This window comes from Lepidochelys kempii, chromosome 27 (genome assembly GCF_965140265.1).
Source record: "Lepidochelys kempii isolate rLepKem1 chromosome 27, rLepKem1.hap2, whole genome shotgun sequence".
Lineage (NCBI taxonomy): Eukaryota > Metazoa > Chordata > Testudines > Cheloniidae > Lepidochelys > Lepidochelys kempii.
The window spans coordinates 5,543,505-5,558,395 of NC_133282.1; the positions used below are offsets into that span (position 1 = coordinate 5,543,505).

General features: G+C 52.4%; 1 protein-coding gene across 1 annotated transcript in view; it reads left to right on the forward strand.

Moving 5' to 3' along the window:
- Positions 1–8,857: 8,857 nt before the first annotated feature.
- KIF18B (kinesin family member 18B) overlaps positions 8,858–14,891 on the forward strand; it is a 34,365-nt gene continuing 28,331 nt past the window's right edge. The window contains exons 1-2 of the mRNA XM_073325697.1: positions 8,858–8,912; positions 13,428–13,774. Of these exons, the coding sequence (XP_073181798.1) occupies positions 13,453–13,774 (322 nt within the window). The 5' untranslated portion in view covers positions 8,858–8,912; positions 13,428–13,452. The remainder of the gene's footprint in view (positions 8,913–13,427; positions 13,775–14,891) is intronic.

A 14,891-nucleotide genomic window follows, 5' to 3' on the forward strand; every position in this document is an offset into this window, starting at 1 on the left:
GGAAGCTAGTCTTTGTTCAGACTTTTCAAACCCATTCTGCTTTCTGAGGTACAAGTATTTTCTCATACACTGTATTTGCTTTTTCAAATTTCAAACCAATGACTAAATTGGCAACACTGCGTAGAACTACTTGCCCACTGGGGGGTGTTGTGGAAATTCAGGGGGCATGTACACCCTCCCTGGTGGGGGCAGGGGGGGGATCCCTGCCACCAGGCCTCACCCTGAGCAGGAAGCATCACAGGAGCTGTTCCTTCTCCAGGGCTCGCAGGAGAGCCCTATTGGCAGCTTTGCAACGCTGGCCCCATGTCCCCACGGAAATGACCCGGTGTAGCTGAGTGTCCCTGCTCCTGGCACAGCAGTCTGGCTCCACCAGCGTTGCCAGGACACTGAAAACGCTCCTCTGAACAGCACCGGGGGGCATGGGAATCTGCCAGGTGCAAGCTGGGTGGTGGGGTGAAGCTGTCAGGGGACAGACTTGCCAGCAATGCTTCACCCTCCCAACCCACCTGGGCTAGACTCTTCAGCAAGAGCAACAGAAGAGGTGCCCAACAGACCTGCCTTGGACTGAGGCTGCCTGATACAATCCTGTGATCCTGGTGACAACTGCAGACAGACAGACAGCTCGTCGGCAACCCTGACAGATCTAGGAACAGCTCCTGGTTCAGAGCCTTCCAGCGCCCCCAACTCCAGCTGAAATTGATGGGACATGATGGGACTGTGCTGACAGGCAAGCAGGCTCTCCCGGCCAACGCACAGGACTGTGAGCTGGAGCCCTGACTTCTGTGCTGGGCTCGCTGCGTGGCTGCAGGCAGGGCCCTTCCCAGCTCTGGGCCTCCATTTTCCGCCGGGTGTGAGCCTCACACCAAGACCCTAGAAGGTGCTACGGAAAGGCAAAAGGCACCGATGACAACGATTCCTAACCCCTACCCTTCTCGGCTACAGCTCCCAAAGTGCTCTGCAGAGGGCAGACTCCTTTGCCCCGTTTTCCAAGGAGCAGGGACGTCAGACAAAGGCCTGTGTCCAAGCACATGCTGATCTCAGTAACAGAGCTGGGATCTGGGGGAAAGTCTGGCTCCAGAGCCTGGCCCATCTCTGGTCGGGGGTTTATTTCCTGGGGTCGCTGGCATTTTCCTCTGCCCCATGGAGCAGGGAAGCTCCCCCTTGTTCCTCTCACCCTTCCGTGCAACCGGAGCACTTTGTTGGTAAGGTCCCAAACGGACCCGGACCAGGCGCTGAGCAGTATTAGCACCCCTCCTCCCAGGGACCCGCGCGCTGCCCTTACCGAGCCTGGCCCGATTGGCATCTCACTGGCATGAGGCAAGGCTGGCTGCGCGAGCTGAGTGTGGCATCTCAGAGTCCTGGCCAAATTCCAGCAGGAACCCGCCTGTCCTGCATCCCCTGCCCCATGGGGTTCTCCCTCCCTTGTACACTGTGAAACCGCCCCAGAGGTGGCTGCACTTGGAAACACAGGGACTCAAACTGTGCCAGTCAGCAGGGAGGTCCCAGTCTATCAAAGCCAAGGGGAGCTGAGGGCGCCCGACCCCCGCAGGACCCGGCCTGGGCAGTGCTTTAGCCTTGCACGAGCACAGGGCAGCATGGTACCTGCAGTACGCTCTGGTCTGCATGTGCCGCCCCAGCAGTCCAGCCGGGGGCGTGAACCTCTCGCCCAGGCCGGGGCGGTCACCACCTGGCTCTCCGGAGGAGGGAGAGAAGAACCGTGGAAGGAGCTCTCAGCGCGGCTGACGGACGCACAGACAGCTCTTGATTTAGCCTGGGCCGCTCCCAGACGCTTCTGCCTCTCCCCCGTGCCACCCCACTTCTGCGGGCAGCCTCAGCGGCAGTGCCGGTTTCTCCGCGTGCCGCTGTCTGGGCTGCGAGCCGCACGTGAGCACAAAGCACTTGGCCGGCAGACGCTTCCTTCCAGCTCAGCGGCTCCCTGACACCTACCCCAGGCTGACAGCCGCTCCCGCGTGCTGCGCGGCTCGCCAGGCATCGGCATCGCTGTGGGGGGAGGGCCAGGGTCAGTGCACCTGCCCGCGGAAGGGTTTGGGGCAGGGAAGCTGAGGAGTGTGACCCCCTGCCTGCCCCTCCCTGGCCCAGCCCGAGAGCAGGGGCACTCTGGGACGAGGGAGCAGCTCCTCAGCTGCAGTTGGATGCAGGTGGCCCTAATGCACCAGCCTGGGTGCCATGCAGCTGGTGATGGAGGGAACCACATGAGCAGCCTGGCTGGGTGCCATGCAGCTGGAGGGAACCACATGAGCAGCCTGCTTCTTTCGACTGGCATCCCTGGAGCACTCAGGCTAGAAGAGCAGCTGGCCTGGAGGAGGGCCCCCTGCAACACATCTGGGAGCGCCTCAGGGGATGGGCATGAGGAACCAGCCACACCCTCCCTCTGCACAATGGCCCAGGTGCCGTCTACTTTGCATGGCACCTCTCCCCAGCTGTGCTGTGTCCAGCCCCACTCCACCCTCTGCTCTCTGGTCTAGAACAGCTGGGAGGGAGGGGAGCAGCAAGTCACCCCGGGAAGCCATGGTAACAGCAGGCAGCTGCAATGGGAGGGCGCAGTGATAGGGTGAAGCTGTTGCAGGAGGCCAAAGGGATGGCAGGTGGCGGTTACAGAGGTTGTGGGTGTTTCAGGCAGAGGTTACGGAGGCCGTGGTGGAGGCAAGTGGCGGTTACAGAGGTTCTGGGTGTTTCAGGCAGAGGTTACGGAGGTCGCGGTGGAGGCAGGCAGTGGTTACAGAGGTCATGGTGGAGGCAGGCAGAGGTTACGGAGGCCGTGGTGGAGGCAGGCAGAGGTTACGGAGGCCATGGTTATGGAGGTCGTGGTGGAGGCAAGCAGAGGTTACGGAGGCCGTGGTGGAGGCAGGCAGCGGTTACTCCATCACAGTACGGAGACCTAAGCAAAAATTTTTAAAAATATGGTTTAATGTGAACTGAAACAAAAATGTTCCTTGTTCCTTCCTGAATCGGAAAATCCCCCCAAATGTTTGCTTCAGAATCGTCACCACAGTGTGTTTCTAAAAGGAAATTAGCTCCCCGGCACTGCTGCCAGCATGTCAGTGTCACTCAGCATCTGAGCAGCTCCCAGGGTCTGCAGCTCTAGGGCAGCCCTGCCAAGCGGCCAACAGGCCAGTCTGGAGTCTGGAAGGCCCCCTGCCCCAAAGGCACAGAGCCTTGGCTACCAGCTCCACAGATGTGGGTCTCCTTGCTCCCGGCTGCAGATCGAGGAGCCAGCCTCAGTTCGAGTCAGGGCTCCCAGGGTCTCCAGGATCCCTGCCGAGGAGCTGGGACCGTGGAGTTCCTGGGAGCCTGGACACCCAGGCCTGGCTGCTCTGTCCCTGAAGCACCAGGACCCTCTGCAACCCACCAGGGTCCCGGCAGGTTTCTGTGGGAAAATTTCTGACCAGCTCCAGTGGTAAAGACATCTCTGCACCTCCCTCACTCTGGACCCAGGCCCCACATAACAGTAACCTCAGACCTAGCGGCTCTTTGTGAGGTTCCTGAACCATTAAATCCAAATCTTAGTGCTGGAGTTGGCTTCGGAGCCAGTCTCCAACCCCCTGAGCCCTCCAGGAGTAACCCCTCCTCAGCCCTTGCACCATTTCCCTAGTGCCTTTTATTCCAAATGATCCTGAAGCACTTTTCAGATGGTAGACCCCCCTTTCCACTGCAGTACAGCCACTTCTGGGGTGGAACACACCAGCCGGTTTGCAGCACACCATAACAGAGCACACCATAACAGGACATCAAAATGATGAGAACTTCTGTACTCAGCTGAATTTACTTCCCCAAATGGGCCCCAGACACCCTTAGAAATGGGTGCGTGTGGCAGTACGAGGGGGTGTGGGTTCATTTCCCCCCTGAGCTTGGGAGTTGAGTTCCTGACCCCCCGAGCACAGAATCAGCCATGGAGGCGGGGAAGCCAGCACGCACAGTGCTGCTTGTCGCATGGAGGGCTGGTGACTAGCTCAGAGGGATACAGCCCCAGTGAGACGCTGCTGCCTGGAGCAAGCAGTGCTTGCAAATCTGTTTTCTGCTTCATTCGATCATTCGCTTCCCTTGTGTTCTGTTCTGTGACCCCTGGTCCCAGACACTGCCACGCAAACACGCCTCCAAGTGCCAGGCGACCAGCCTCCTCACCAAACAAGTTGCTCAGAGAAGACAATGCTATGCACTCTGAACTTCAGGTGACAGCCAAACTAACCCCAGTTTAGCTCGCTGCATGTGACCGAGCAGCAGCCTAGAGGTCAGGACTCCTGGGTTCTATTCCTGGGTCTGACATTGTGGCCAAGTCATAACCCCTCTCTGTGCCCCATTTGTAAACCAAAGGTGATCATACAGCCCTAGTTCACAAGGAAGATGAGAGGAGTTCTTAGTCCAAGGCTTTGCAGCAATGTCACCTCTTCAGAATAAAAGCACTAGGGGAATGCAAAGGATCAGATCATTACCTGGAGCTGGACTCACACAGGCACTGGCATGCCTAGTCTTCTCCCTTGCAGGGTCCAGACACTAGTCTTCTCCCTTGCAGGGTCCAGTCCAGGCTCCAGCCCAGGTCCAACCGTCTACACACAATGAAACAGCCTCTTAGCCCAAGCCCCACAACCCCAAGTCAGGTGGCCTGGGCCAGTGGAGGGTGTCAGGGTAGACATACCCTATGTTACAGCCTGGCCACAAAGCCAGTGGATCTGGCTCCCCACATGACTTAAGCCGACACAGTGGCTCTATGCCACTTCCCACCATGGTCCCTGGCACAGGGCCATGGCCCCGGAGCTGCACTCCAGCTACTCTCAGCTGCTGAAATGGAACCTTAAAGCCACAGGCCTCTGAGAGTAGGTCAAGCACCTCTGAGGCTGCTCTCACTCATCCTGACAGCTGGCTCCAGAATAGGGGCGGTCCGGAGTTGGCCCTTGCCCTGTCCATTCCTGTGCCAAGTACGAAGTCTCAAGCTGGGCACTCAAAAATTAAGAGACCCAAAATCAGAGGCCATTTTCAAACTACAAAGCCTGATTCACACACAGCTCTGCTACGGCATAAGCCATTGCACAAACAGATCTCTCAGAACTTTGTACCTCCCCTTCCTTCCACTCTGAATTTATCCTTCGCTCTTCTGGCTGTGCAGCCACAGCTACCTTTGCAGGGCTCTTTCCCCCGGCAATGAGAAGGAATATTTTGAAGCTCTGGAATCTGAGGTGTGAGCTGCTCTAATCTCACTGGCAGGTATCAAACCTTTAACTCTCCCCGGGAGGTGATAATGAGAGAGGCACACACAGCGGGAGCATGTTAAAAGCAGTGCTAGGCTACAGATGTTGCCAAAAAGACACTTCTATTTCCCCTTGTTTATTCCCCCCCTCCAGCCACTGTTCCTCAGACGTTCTTGTCAACTGCTGGAAATGGCCCACCTTGATTATCACTACAAAAGGTCCCTCCCGTCCCCCCCTCCCCACTCTCCTGCTGGTAATAGCTCACCTTAAGTGATCACTCTCTTTACCGTGTGTATGGTAACACCCATTGTTTCATGTTCTGTGTATATAAATCTCCTCACTGTATTTTCCACTGCATGCATCCGATGAAGTGAGCTGTGGCTCACGAAAGTTTATGCTCAAATAAATATGTTAGTCTCTAAGGTGCCACAAGTACTCCTTTTCTTTTTGCGAATACAGACTAACACGGCTGCTACTCTGAAACTTCTCCATCTGTATCCCCTGCCCCTCCGCAGAGGAGTCTCCCGCTGTGATAGTACTGGCTGGAGGGGGCTAAAGTCTCTGGTAGAGAGCCAGTATTCCCATTGCGCTTGATGGTCTCCACCACCTAGAACATGGGGACCATGATCATGAGTAGAGCTGGGCAAAATTTTTCAGACAAATAATTTATTCACTGAAAAATGCAGCTTTGGTCAACCTGAAACAATTTGCAAATGTGACCAGCTTGGGTTTGGCTGGGAAAATATTTGTCAAGGCCAGTTTGAGAAAAGTAAGAGTGTCCCTACCCCTTTTATAGCCTCAGACCAGTGGCTAAACTGCTTGCCCAGAACATAAAAGTCCCCGATTTCAATCCACACTGGAGCAGGGACTTGACATCAGAGGCTACCCCCCACCCCCAGGTGAGCAGCCGGACCAATGGCTATAGGCTATGTTAGGGGAAAGGACTCTCAATCCCTCCTGTTGAAGCTGTTCTACTTTGTATAAATACTAAATAGTCCTTGGGTCAGTGTGTGAATGAGAACAACACTGGAGCCTGGTGCTTCAGACAGACAGATGGGTGGTAGGAGATATGAATTCACATTTTCTCTCCGCCTGTTTCAGAAGAAAGATTTGAATCCTGTCTCCTACTTGGCAGGTGAGTGTCTTCATCATCAGGCTATAGAAATGCTGCTTCTCTCTTTTTGGCCCAGTGAATTTGTATGTGGTTATTTAAAGTGGACCCAGTTCAACAGGGGAGCTTGAGAGCTCCTTGCTCCAGCCTAGCCTGTGCCCTGGTGGGTTGGCAGAGGGATTATCTGAGTTCAGATCCCTGCTCTGGAGCAGGGACTCAAACCTGGATCTCCCACCTCCCACATGAGTGTGCTAGTCCCTGGCTAAAGATCACAAAGGAATGCATGGTTGCTGGCCTGGAACAGAATTTTGTTGCTTTTCAAACATTTTCAGAACTGAACCAAGTATTTTCCTGGGTGTTTCCATGTGGTGGCCAAACTGCCGCATCGGTTATTCACCAGCTCCAGTCATGAGTCCACCAGAGCAGGAGCTGAGGTATCCTGAGGGGGAAACATTTTGCAGTTGTACTACTCATTGCCCCCCAGGGAGCAGCATGGAACCCTAAGAAATGCTTCTTTCTTGTGCATGGCGGGGCAGGCGACGTGAGCTCAAGGCCTGACAGGTTATTTGGTGCCCTCTACCGGTGAAGTGGGAGAATGGAGGAAGTGGGCCACAATGGGGGGAGGGATAGCTCAGTGGTTTGAGCATTGGCCTGCTCAACCCAGGCTTGTGAGTTCAATCCTTGAGGGGGCCATTTAGGGATCTGGGGCAAAAATTGGGGATTGGTCCTGCTTTGAGCAAGGAGTTGGACTAGATGACTTCCTGAGGTCCATTCCAACCCTCATATTCTATGATTCTAGTCTTTGTCATGGGCTAATTTGCATGTTCTGCTCTCTGGGTAAATGGGGAAGACTGAAGCCCATTGTACTTGCTGGCAGGTATAATTTCCATATACCTCAGGAGCTGTATAATGTACCAAATGTGAACAATCTGGAATTCCACACTCCCAAACTCTGATATACTTATGGCAGATACCTGGCAGAGGAAGGGAATGGGAAAACATCTGTGAGTTGTCCAATGGGGAAAGTAGAGCACCCTAATCTAGACAGCTGTGGGCCCAGATTGGAAGGTCAAGCTCCGTAAGGAATTTGGGGGTCTTTTTGAACTTTTAAGTAGGATCTTTTTGGTGAGTCTTCTCTTAGAATGTGTTGCTCTGATTGCCTTGGGTGTATTAAAGCTGTTCCAAATGACAAGGGGTTATGTGCCGGGGTATTTCAGGTTCTGGATGTGGAGAAAGGTAGTAGGGGGGTTTACATTTTTAATTTGTAAAGCATGAAAGGGGACAACGTTTTAGCAGGGGCTGGGATTTGAGCCATTTACTTTCACTATGTTAAGTGGAATCTTAAAATATTGTTAGAACCAGGCCATTATTACTGCAAATAATACCACCCCAGTTGAAGGATTATACAGAGCAGATAGGGCTCCTGTCAAACATATCATGTATTTCTAATCCCTCTGGCTCTGAAGCAGAACCATTGACTTCACTGTGGTTGCATTTGCTTGCTCCAGGGATTAATCTGGTTGTTTGGTTTTGGTGGGCCTGGTGAACCTTCACAGCAGAACCACCTTATGACCGCAATGTACCGTGTTTTCTCTATTGTGCTGCATGTGGGTTCACCCCCACTTCGTTTCTGTTTCAGCTTCCCACAAGTCCTCACCAGCTCCCCACAAACTGCCTGGCCCTCCCTCCACGGAAGGGCTGGTAGTCCCGTCCAACCCCTGAACTATCAAAATAAAAGTGACAACCCCAAAGGATATTTCCACAGCTTTCTTAAGGGATGTCAAATCCTTGGCCCTTTCACATGACCTAGAGTTGTATATCGTGGAGCTGGGATTTTCAAAGCCTCCGAAGGGAAATTTCCATTGATTTTTAATCAGAAGCAGGTATCCAAATAGGAGGGTTTGACAGTCCCAGCCTGGGTGTATATTAGCCGTTTTGACAGCGGGCACAGAAGAAAATAAACCCCAGTAATATATAGTGAATCACAGGCGCCCAAGCAGTTATTGGCCTTGCTGGTGCTTAGGGGCAGCCCTGCGTGTCCAGCCCTGCAGATCCCCCATGCTGACCGCACCCCGCTCCATAGCACCCTCCCTTTGCCTGGGTAGCCCCTTGCCGGGGGAGCGCAACTGCTTTACTAGCCCCAATCCCCGCTGCGCGCCTGGGCGTCTGGGCTCAGCGCTACCATGCGGCGGGTGGGGAAACTGAGGCCCCCAGAGGGCAAGGGCCGTGCCCACCATCTCTGCGCAGCGGCGGCGGCTGAGCTGGCCACGGGACCCATCCGCCCGGCGGAGGGGGCCTGACCAGTGCCCTGCAGCCCAGCCAGCGCACGCGCGGCGCACCCCTGGAGCGGGACCCCCAAGGGACCCCCATACGCCCGCGGCACCCTTCCTCAAAGAACTACAACTCCCGGCGAGCCCTGCGACCCCCCCGTCTAAGGACACGCCTAGTGGCCTTGTGAAGGGAGCGGGCTCCGCCCCCTGGCGGCGCAGAGCCAATCAGAAGGAGGCGGGCGGCCAATGGGGAGAGCGGCCGGGCGTTGCCGCGTGATTTGAAAGGCGGCAGGCGGAAGCGGCTGGTCGCGCGGGCCCCGTTCCACGGTAAGAGCCGCGGCCCCTCGACGGCCGCCCCCGAGCGCCAGGGGGAGCCCTGGGCCCTGCCCGGGCCGAGCCGCCCGGGGCCTCAGGCAGCCCCGGGGCCTCAGGCCGCAGGGGCGCAGGGGCGCAGCCGGGCCGCGGCTGGGCCTGGGGGTCGCTGCGGGGCGGGGTCCGCTGGGGGTCCGCTTTGCCCAGCGCCCCCGGAGCCCGGGCCGCGGACCGGCCCAGGGACACTGTGTGCAGCGGGGGGGGCCTGCACCGCGCTGCAAACCCTGCGTGGGCTGGAATCCGGGCCGGGCCGGGCCGGGGGGTCCCCCCACTTCCCGCCCTTTCCCGGGAGCCGCCCTGCGCGGTTCCTCCCTCGCTCCCGGGCGCAGGGCGCTGCCCTCCTTTCTCCCGTACCCGCTTCGTCTCCTAAATGAGTCAGTGTGAACACGGGGCGCCTCGGCGGGGGGAGCAGGTTTAAAATAACTACCCTGTTCGCGCACGCCACATGGGTGCGACCGCTAAGCAACTAAACTTCATTTTCACGCTTTTAGAAGGCTGCCAAACAGAAGGGGGGCGGGGGGGGCTGATTATTTGAAAGGTCGTTACACGTTCATCCCCGTTGCCTTTGCAATTTCTCCTTGAGAAGGTGAGGACATGCCACCTGGTGGCTGCTGGAGTGGCTACGTTCAGGGTAAACGAGCCCTTGTGTCTGATTCTCCCTGCCCCGCATAGCCAGGGCTCCCACAGAAATTAGTAGGATCTGTGGGGGTGGGACAACTCTGACAATCGTTCCTGCCCAAAATAAAGGGCTTTGCTGATCTGCAAGGTGTCTGTGGAGAAGCTAATAGGGATCAGAAGGGATCTTTCATGACCCCCTTTTCTGGTGTCCTTGCACTAATAAATATAGGAGGAGGATATATGACCTTTAACCTCTAGATCGGGGTGGGCAAACTTTTTGGCCTGAGGGCCACCTCTGGGTATGGAAATTGTATGGCAGGCTCACGAATTTGAGGTTGGGGGGAGTGAGGGCCCTGGCTGGGGGTGCGGTCTCTGGGGTGGGACCAGAAATGAGGAGTTCAGGATGTGGGAGGGGGCTCTGGATTGGGGCAGGGAGGGTGGGGTGGGGCAAGGGCTCTGAGATGGGGCTGGGGATGAGGGGTTTGGGGTGTAGGAGGGTGCTCTGGGCTGGGACTGAGGGGTTTGGAGGGTGGGCAGGGGATCAGGGCTGGGGCAGCGGGTTGGGCTGTGGGGGGAGGCTCCAGGCGGCGCTTACCTCAAGCAGCTCCCAGAAGCAGTGGCATGTCCTGGTTCTAGTGTAGCTAATCAGCTCTGCTGCTTGCTGCCCTGTCTGCAGGCGCTGCCCCTGCAACTCCCATTGGCTGTGGCTCCTGGCCAGTTGGAGCTGTGGGTGAGGCACTTGGGGTGAAGGCAGCGTGCGGAGCAGAGCCCCCTGGCTGTTCTTACGCATCGGAGCCGGGGTGGGGACATGATGCTACTTCCGGGAGCTGCACGGAGCGGCCCCCAACCCTGCTTCACGGCTGGAGCACCAGAGCGGGGCAAGCCCCGGACCCCACTCCCCAACGGGAGCTCGAGGGCCAGATTAAAACAGCTGGCGGACTGGATGTGGCCCGCGGGCCATAGTTTGCCCACCCCTGGTCTAGGTTTAGTTTGAATCTATCTCACGTTGGCAGAGACCAGCACATAGCTATCATCTGGTGGCTATCTAACCTTTGGAAAGAGATATACTAAGACAGAAGATATCATAGTACCACTGTATAAATCCACGGTATGCCCACACATGGAATATTGCGTACAGTTCTGGTCACTCCATCTTAAAAGAGAGATATTAGAATTGCAAAAGTTCAGAGAAGGGCAACAAAAATGATCTAGGGGTACGGAAAGTCTTCCATAGGATGAGAGGTTAAAAAGACTGGGACTGTTTATCATATCCTTAGTGTCTTTTCTAAGATGAAGGTCTATAAAATCATGAATGGTGTGGAGAATATTTACTAGGGCTGTCGATTAATCACAGTTAACTAACGATTAACTCAAAAAAATTAATCATGATTACAAAAATTAATCGCACTGTTAAACAATAGAAATTTAAATATTTTTGGATGTTTTTCTACATTTTTGAATGTATCTATTTCAATTACAACACAGAATACAAAGTGTACAGTGTTCACTTTATTTTTTATTACAAATATTTGCTCTGTAAAAATGATAAACAAAAGATAGTATTTTTGAGTTCACCTCATACATGTACTGGAGTGCAATCTCTTTATCATGAAAGTGCAACTTATAAATGTAGTTTTTTTGGGTTGTGTTTTTTTTGTTAGGTAACTGCACTCAAAAACAAAACAATGTAAAACTTTAGAGCCTACTAGTCCACTCAGTCCTACTTCTTGTTCAGCCAGTCGCTAAGACAAACAAGTTTGTTTACATTTACGGGAGATAATGCTGCCCACTTCTTAATTACAATGTCACCTGAAAGTGAGAACAGGCATTCATATGGCACAGTTGTAGCCGGCATTGCAAGATATTTACATGTCAGATGCACTAAAGATTCATGTGTCTCTTCATTCTTTGGCCATGGTTCCAGAGGACATGTTTCCATGCTGATGATGCTAGTTTAAAAAAAAAAAAAGTGTTAATTAAATTTGTGACTGAACTACTTGGAGGAGAATTGTATATCGCCTGCTCTGTTTTACCCACATTCTGCCACATATTTCATGTTAGAGCAGTTTCGGATGCTGACCCAGCACATGTTCATTTTAAGAACACTTTCACTGCAGATTTGACAAAATGCAAAGAAGATACCAATGTGAGATTTCTAAAGATAGCCACAGCACTCAACCCAGGATTTAAGAATCTGAAGTGCCTTCCAAAATCTGAGAGGGATGAGATGTGGAGCATGCTTTCAGAAGTCTTAAAAGAGCAACACTCTGATGCCGAATCTACAGAACCCAAACCACCAAAAAAGAATATCAACCTTCCCCTGGTGGCATCTGACTCACGATGATGAAAATGAACATGCGTCGTCCACACTGCTTTAGTTCGTTATTGAGCAGAACCTGTCATCAGCATGGACGCATGTCCTCTGGAATGGCGGTTGAAGCATCAAGGGATATATGAATCTTCAGTGCATCTGGCATGTAAATATCTTGCAACACCAGCTACAACAGTGCCATGTGAACGCCTGTTCTCACTTTCAGGTGACATTGTAAGCAAGAAGCAGGCAGCATTATCTTCTGCAAATGTAAACAAACTTGTTTGTTTGAGCGACTGGCTTGAAACAAGAAGTGGGACTGATTGGACTTGTAGGTGCTAAAGCTTTATGCTGTTTTGTTTTTGAATGCAGTTATTTTTTGTACATAATTCTAAAGTTGTAAGTTGAACTCTCATGATAAAAAGATTGCACTACATTACTTGTATTAGGTGAATTGAAAAATACTGTTTCTTTTTTTTTACAGTGCAAATATTTGTAGTAATATAAAGTGAGCACTGTACACTTTGTATTTTGTGTTGTAATTGAAATCAATATATTTGAAAATGAAGAAAGCATCCAAAAATATTTTAATAAATGGTGGTATTGTTTAACAGCACACTTAATCGCAATTAACTTTCTTAGTTGCTTAACAACACTAATATTTACCCTTTCACATAACCCAACAGAGGTTTCTTGATAAAATTAATAAGCAGCAGGTTTAAAACAAACCAAAGGAAGCACTTTTTCAACACAGTGTGCAGTTAACCTATGGAACTCATTGCTGTAGATGTTGTGAAGGCCAAAAGTATAACTGGGTTCAAAAAAGATGTAGATAAGTTCATGGAGGATAGGTCCATCGATGGCTATTGACTGCCAGAAGCTGGGACTGGACAACAGGATGGATCACTGTTCATTTCCTCTGAAGCATCTGGCACCAGCCACTGTTGGAAGACCGCATACTAGGCTAGATGGACCATTGATCTGACCCACTATGGCTGCTCTTATATGAAATGAACTGGGCAGAGGGAAGTCCAGTGTTTGGACAGGTGACCATATAAACAAAATGTCATTGCAGTTGGCAGCACTAACTGGCTTTTTATCAATAGTCACAGCAGAAAGACCAAGGACTGAACTCTCCCCCTATCCTTGCCCCCCACCCCGGAGGAGGTTGAGCACTGGTGGTGGTGATGGGAGGCATGAGGGGGTAAAGGTAGGCAAGGTTCCTACATTGTACTTCTGCAAATAGATAGGCTTTAGTCTCTGGATTGTAAATCTGGCATTTAGAGCATTACACAGCGTGTGAGAGGCAAATAGGTTGATAGCCAAGAACATACGGCAAACAGCAGTCCCCTATTTTTAAATAAAGGGGTCTATTGCCCTGAGAAGAGAGTTTGTTCCCTAAGTGGTTGCTAATTCAGATCCATTCATCTTGCCAGCCCCTCTGGATTTTTGGATCATTGAAAAGGTGTGATCCAACGATCAGTGATGGGTGTTCAGTGTCCTGCTTCTGACTGTGGCTGTTATTCCCTCTTTGGATGCAGTACTGACTGAAGCTGCTCTACAATCATGGTGTCCGTTCTGCCCACAGAAGAGGGCAATGTGGCAGTGGTGGTGCGGGTACGGCCCCAGAATCAACAGGAGCGGGAAGGGAGTCGTCACGCTGTGGTGCAGGTGATCGGTGACAGCATGTTGGTGTTTGACCCCGAGGAACCCCGTCTATCGGGAGTTTTTACAGGCTTCCGGGGGCATGATGCCCCCAAGCGAAAGGGCAAGGACCTGAAGTTTGTGTTTGACCAAGTGTTTGGTGAGAGTGCTACACAGGAGGAAGTATTCCAGCACACAACTAAGGAGATCCTGGATGGGGTGCTGAATGGGTACAACTGCTCTGGTAAGGAGCCCTGGTGCGGCATTTTATTTGGCTTCATTATACAGAGTTAACTGAACACATTACAGGGTTAAGTATACAGTGAACATAGTCAAATGCCATTGCTCAGGACCTGAGCCGACTCCTTGCAGTGTGTGTGTGGGGGGGATTTTTATCACATCCAGCACTGTAATTTGCAAGAAGCTGCTGCACGTAGAAGAGGCTCTTCCACTCTTTTTTTTTTCATTCATTTGATTTCCCCTAACAGAGCCACCTTCCCACTGTTTGGTCCACACAATTAAACTTTAATAACTTAGCTGATGCCTGAGTTGGGATCCGAGGCCAGACTGGCTCAATAGAGGATCAGGCCTGGTCAGTCCTGTATTCCTGTAGACCAGTGGTTCTCAACCAGGGGTCCATGGCCCTCTGGGGGGCCGTGAGCAGGTTTCGGGGGTCTGCCAAGCAGGGACAGTGTTAGACTCGCTGGGGCTCGGGGCAGAAAACCTAAGTCCTGCCATGCAGGGCTGAAGCCTGAGGCCCTGAGCCCCACCACCCAGAGGCGGAAGCAGAAGCTGAACACCTTAACTTCACAGAGGCCCCTGTGGTGTGGAGCCCCAGGCAACTGTCTGGTTTGCTACCATCTTCTGTTGGCCCCACCAAACATGGAGCTCCCCTTTGATATGAAGACATTAGTGCAGTTCTGCAAGTCAGCCATGCTGGTGCAGTAATAACGAACTAAAAACAGAAGGGAGTTGTCTCGTGGTTAGAGCCTGGGACTGGGCATCAGAACTCCTAGGTTCTATTCCTGGCTCTATTTGGGGTGTGTTGTGAGCACAGATCTGTGACGGGCTCTCTTTACATGCCCTTCTTATGCTAAATATTTTTGAGATCCTTTAACAATACTTCGTACTTCTACAGCATCTTATTAATGGGGGAAAGACTGAAATCACTAGAATACCATGTCCTATTCGGAGGTCAACACTTTTAAAAGGATGTTGAAAAATTGCAAAGGGCTCAGAGATGAGCTACAAGACTGAGTCAAGGTCTGGAAAATCTGCTTTATAGTGAAAGATTTAGGAAGCTCAATCTTATGAGTTTATTAAAGAAAAGGTTAGAGATGACTTGATCATGTCTATAAGTA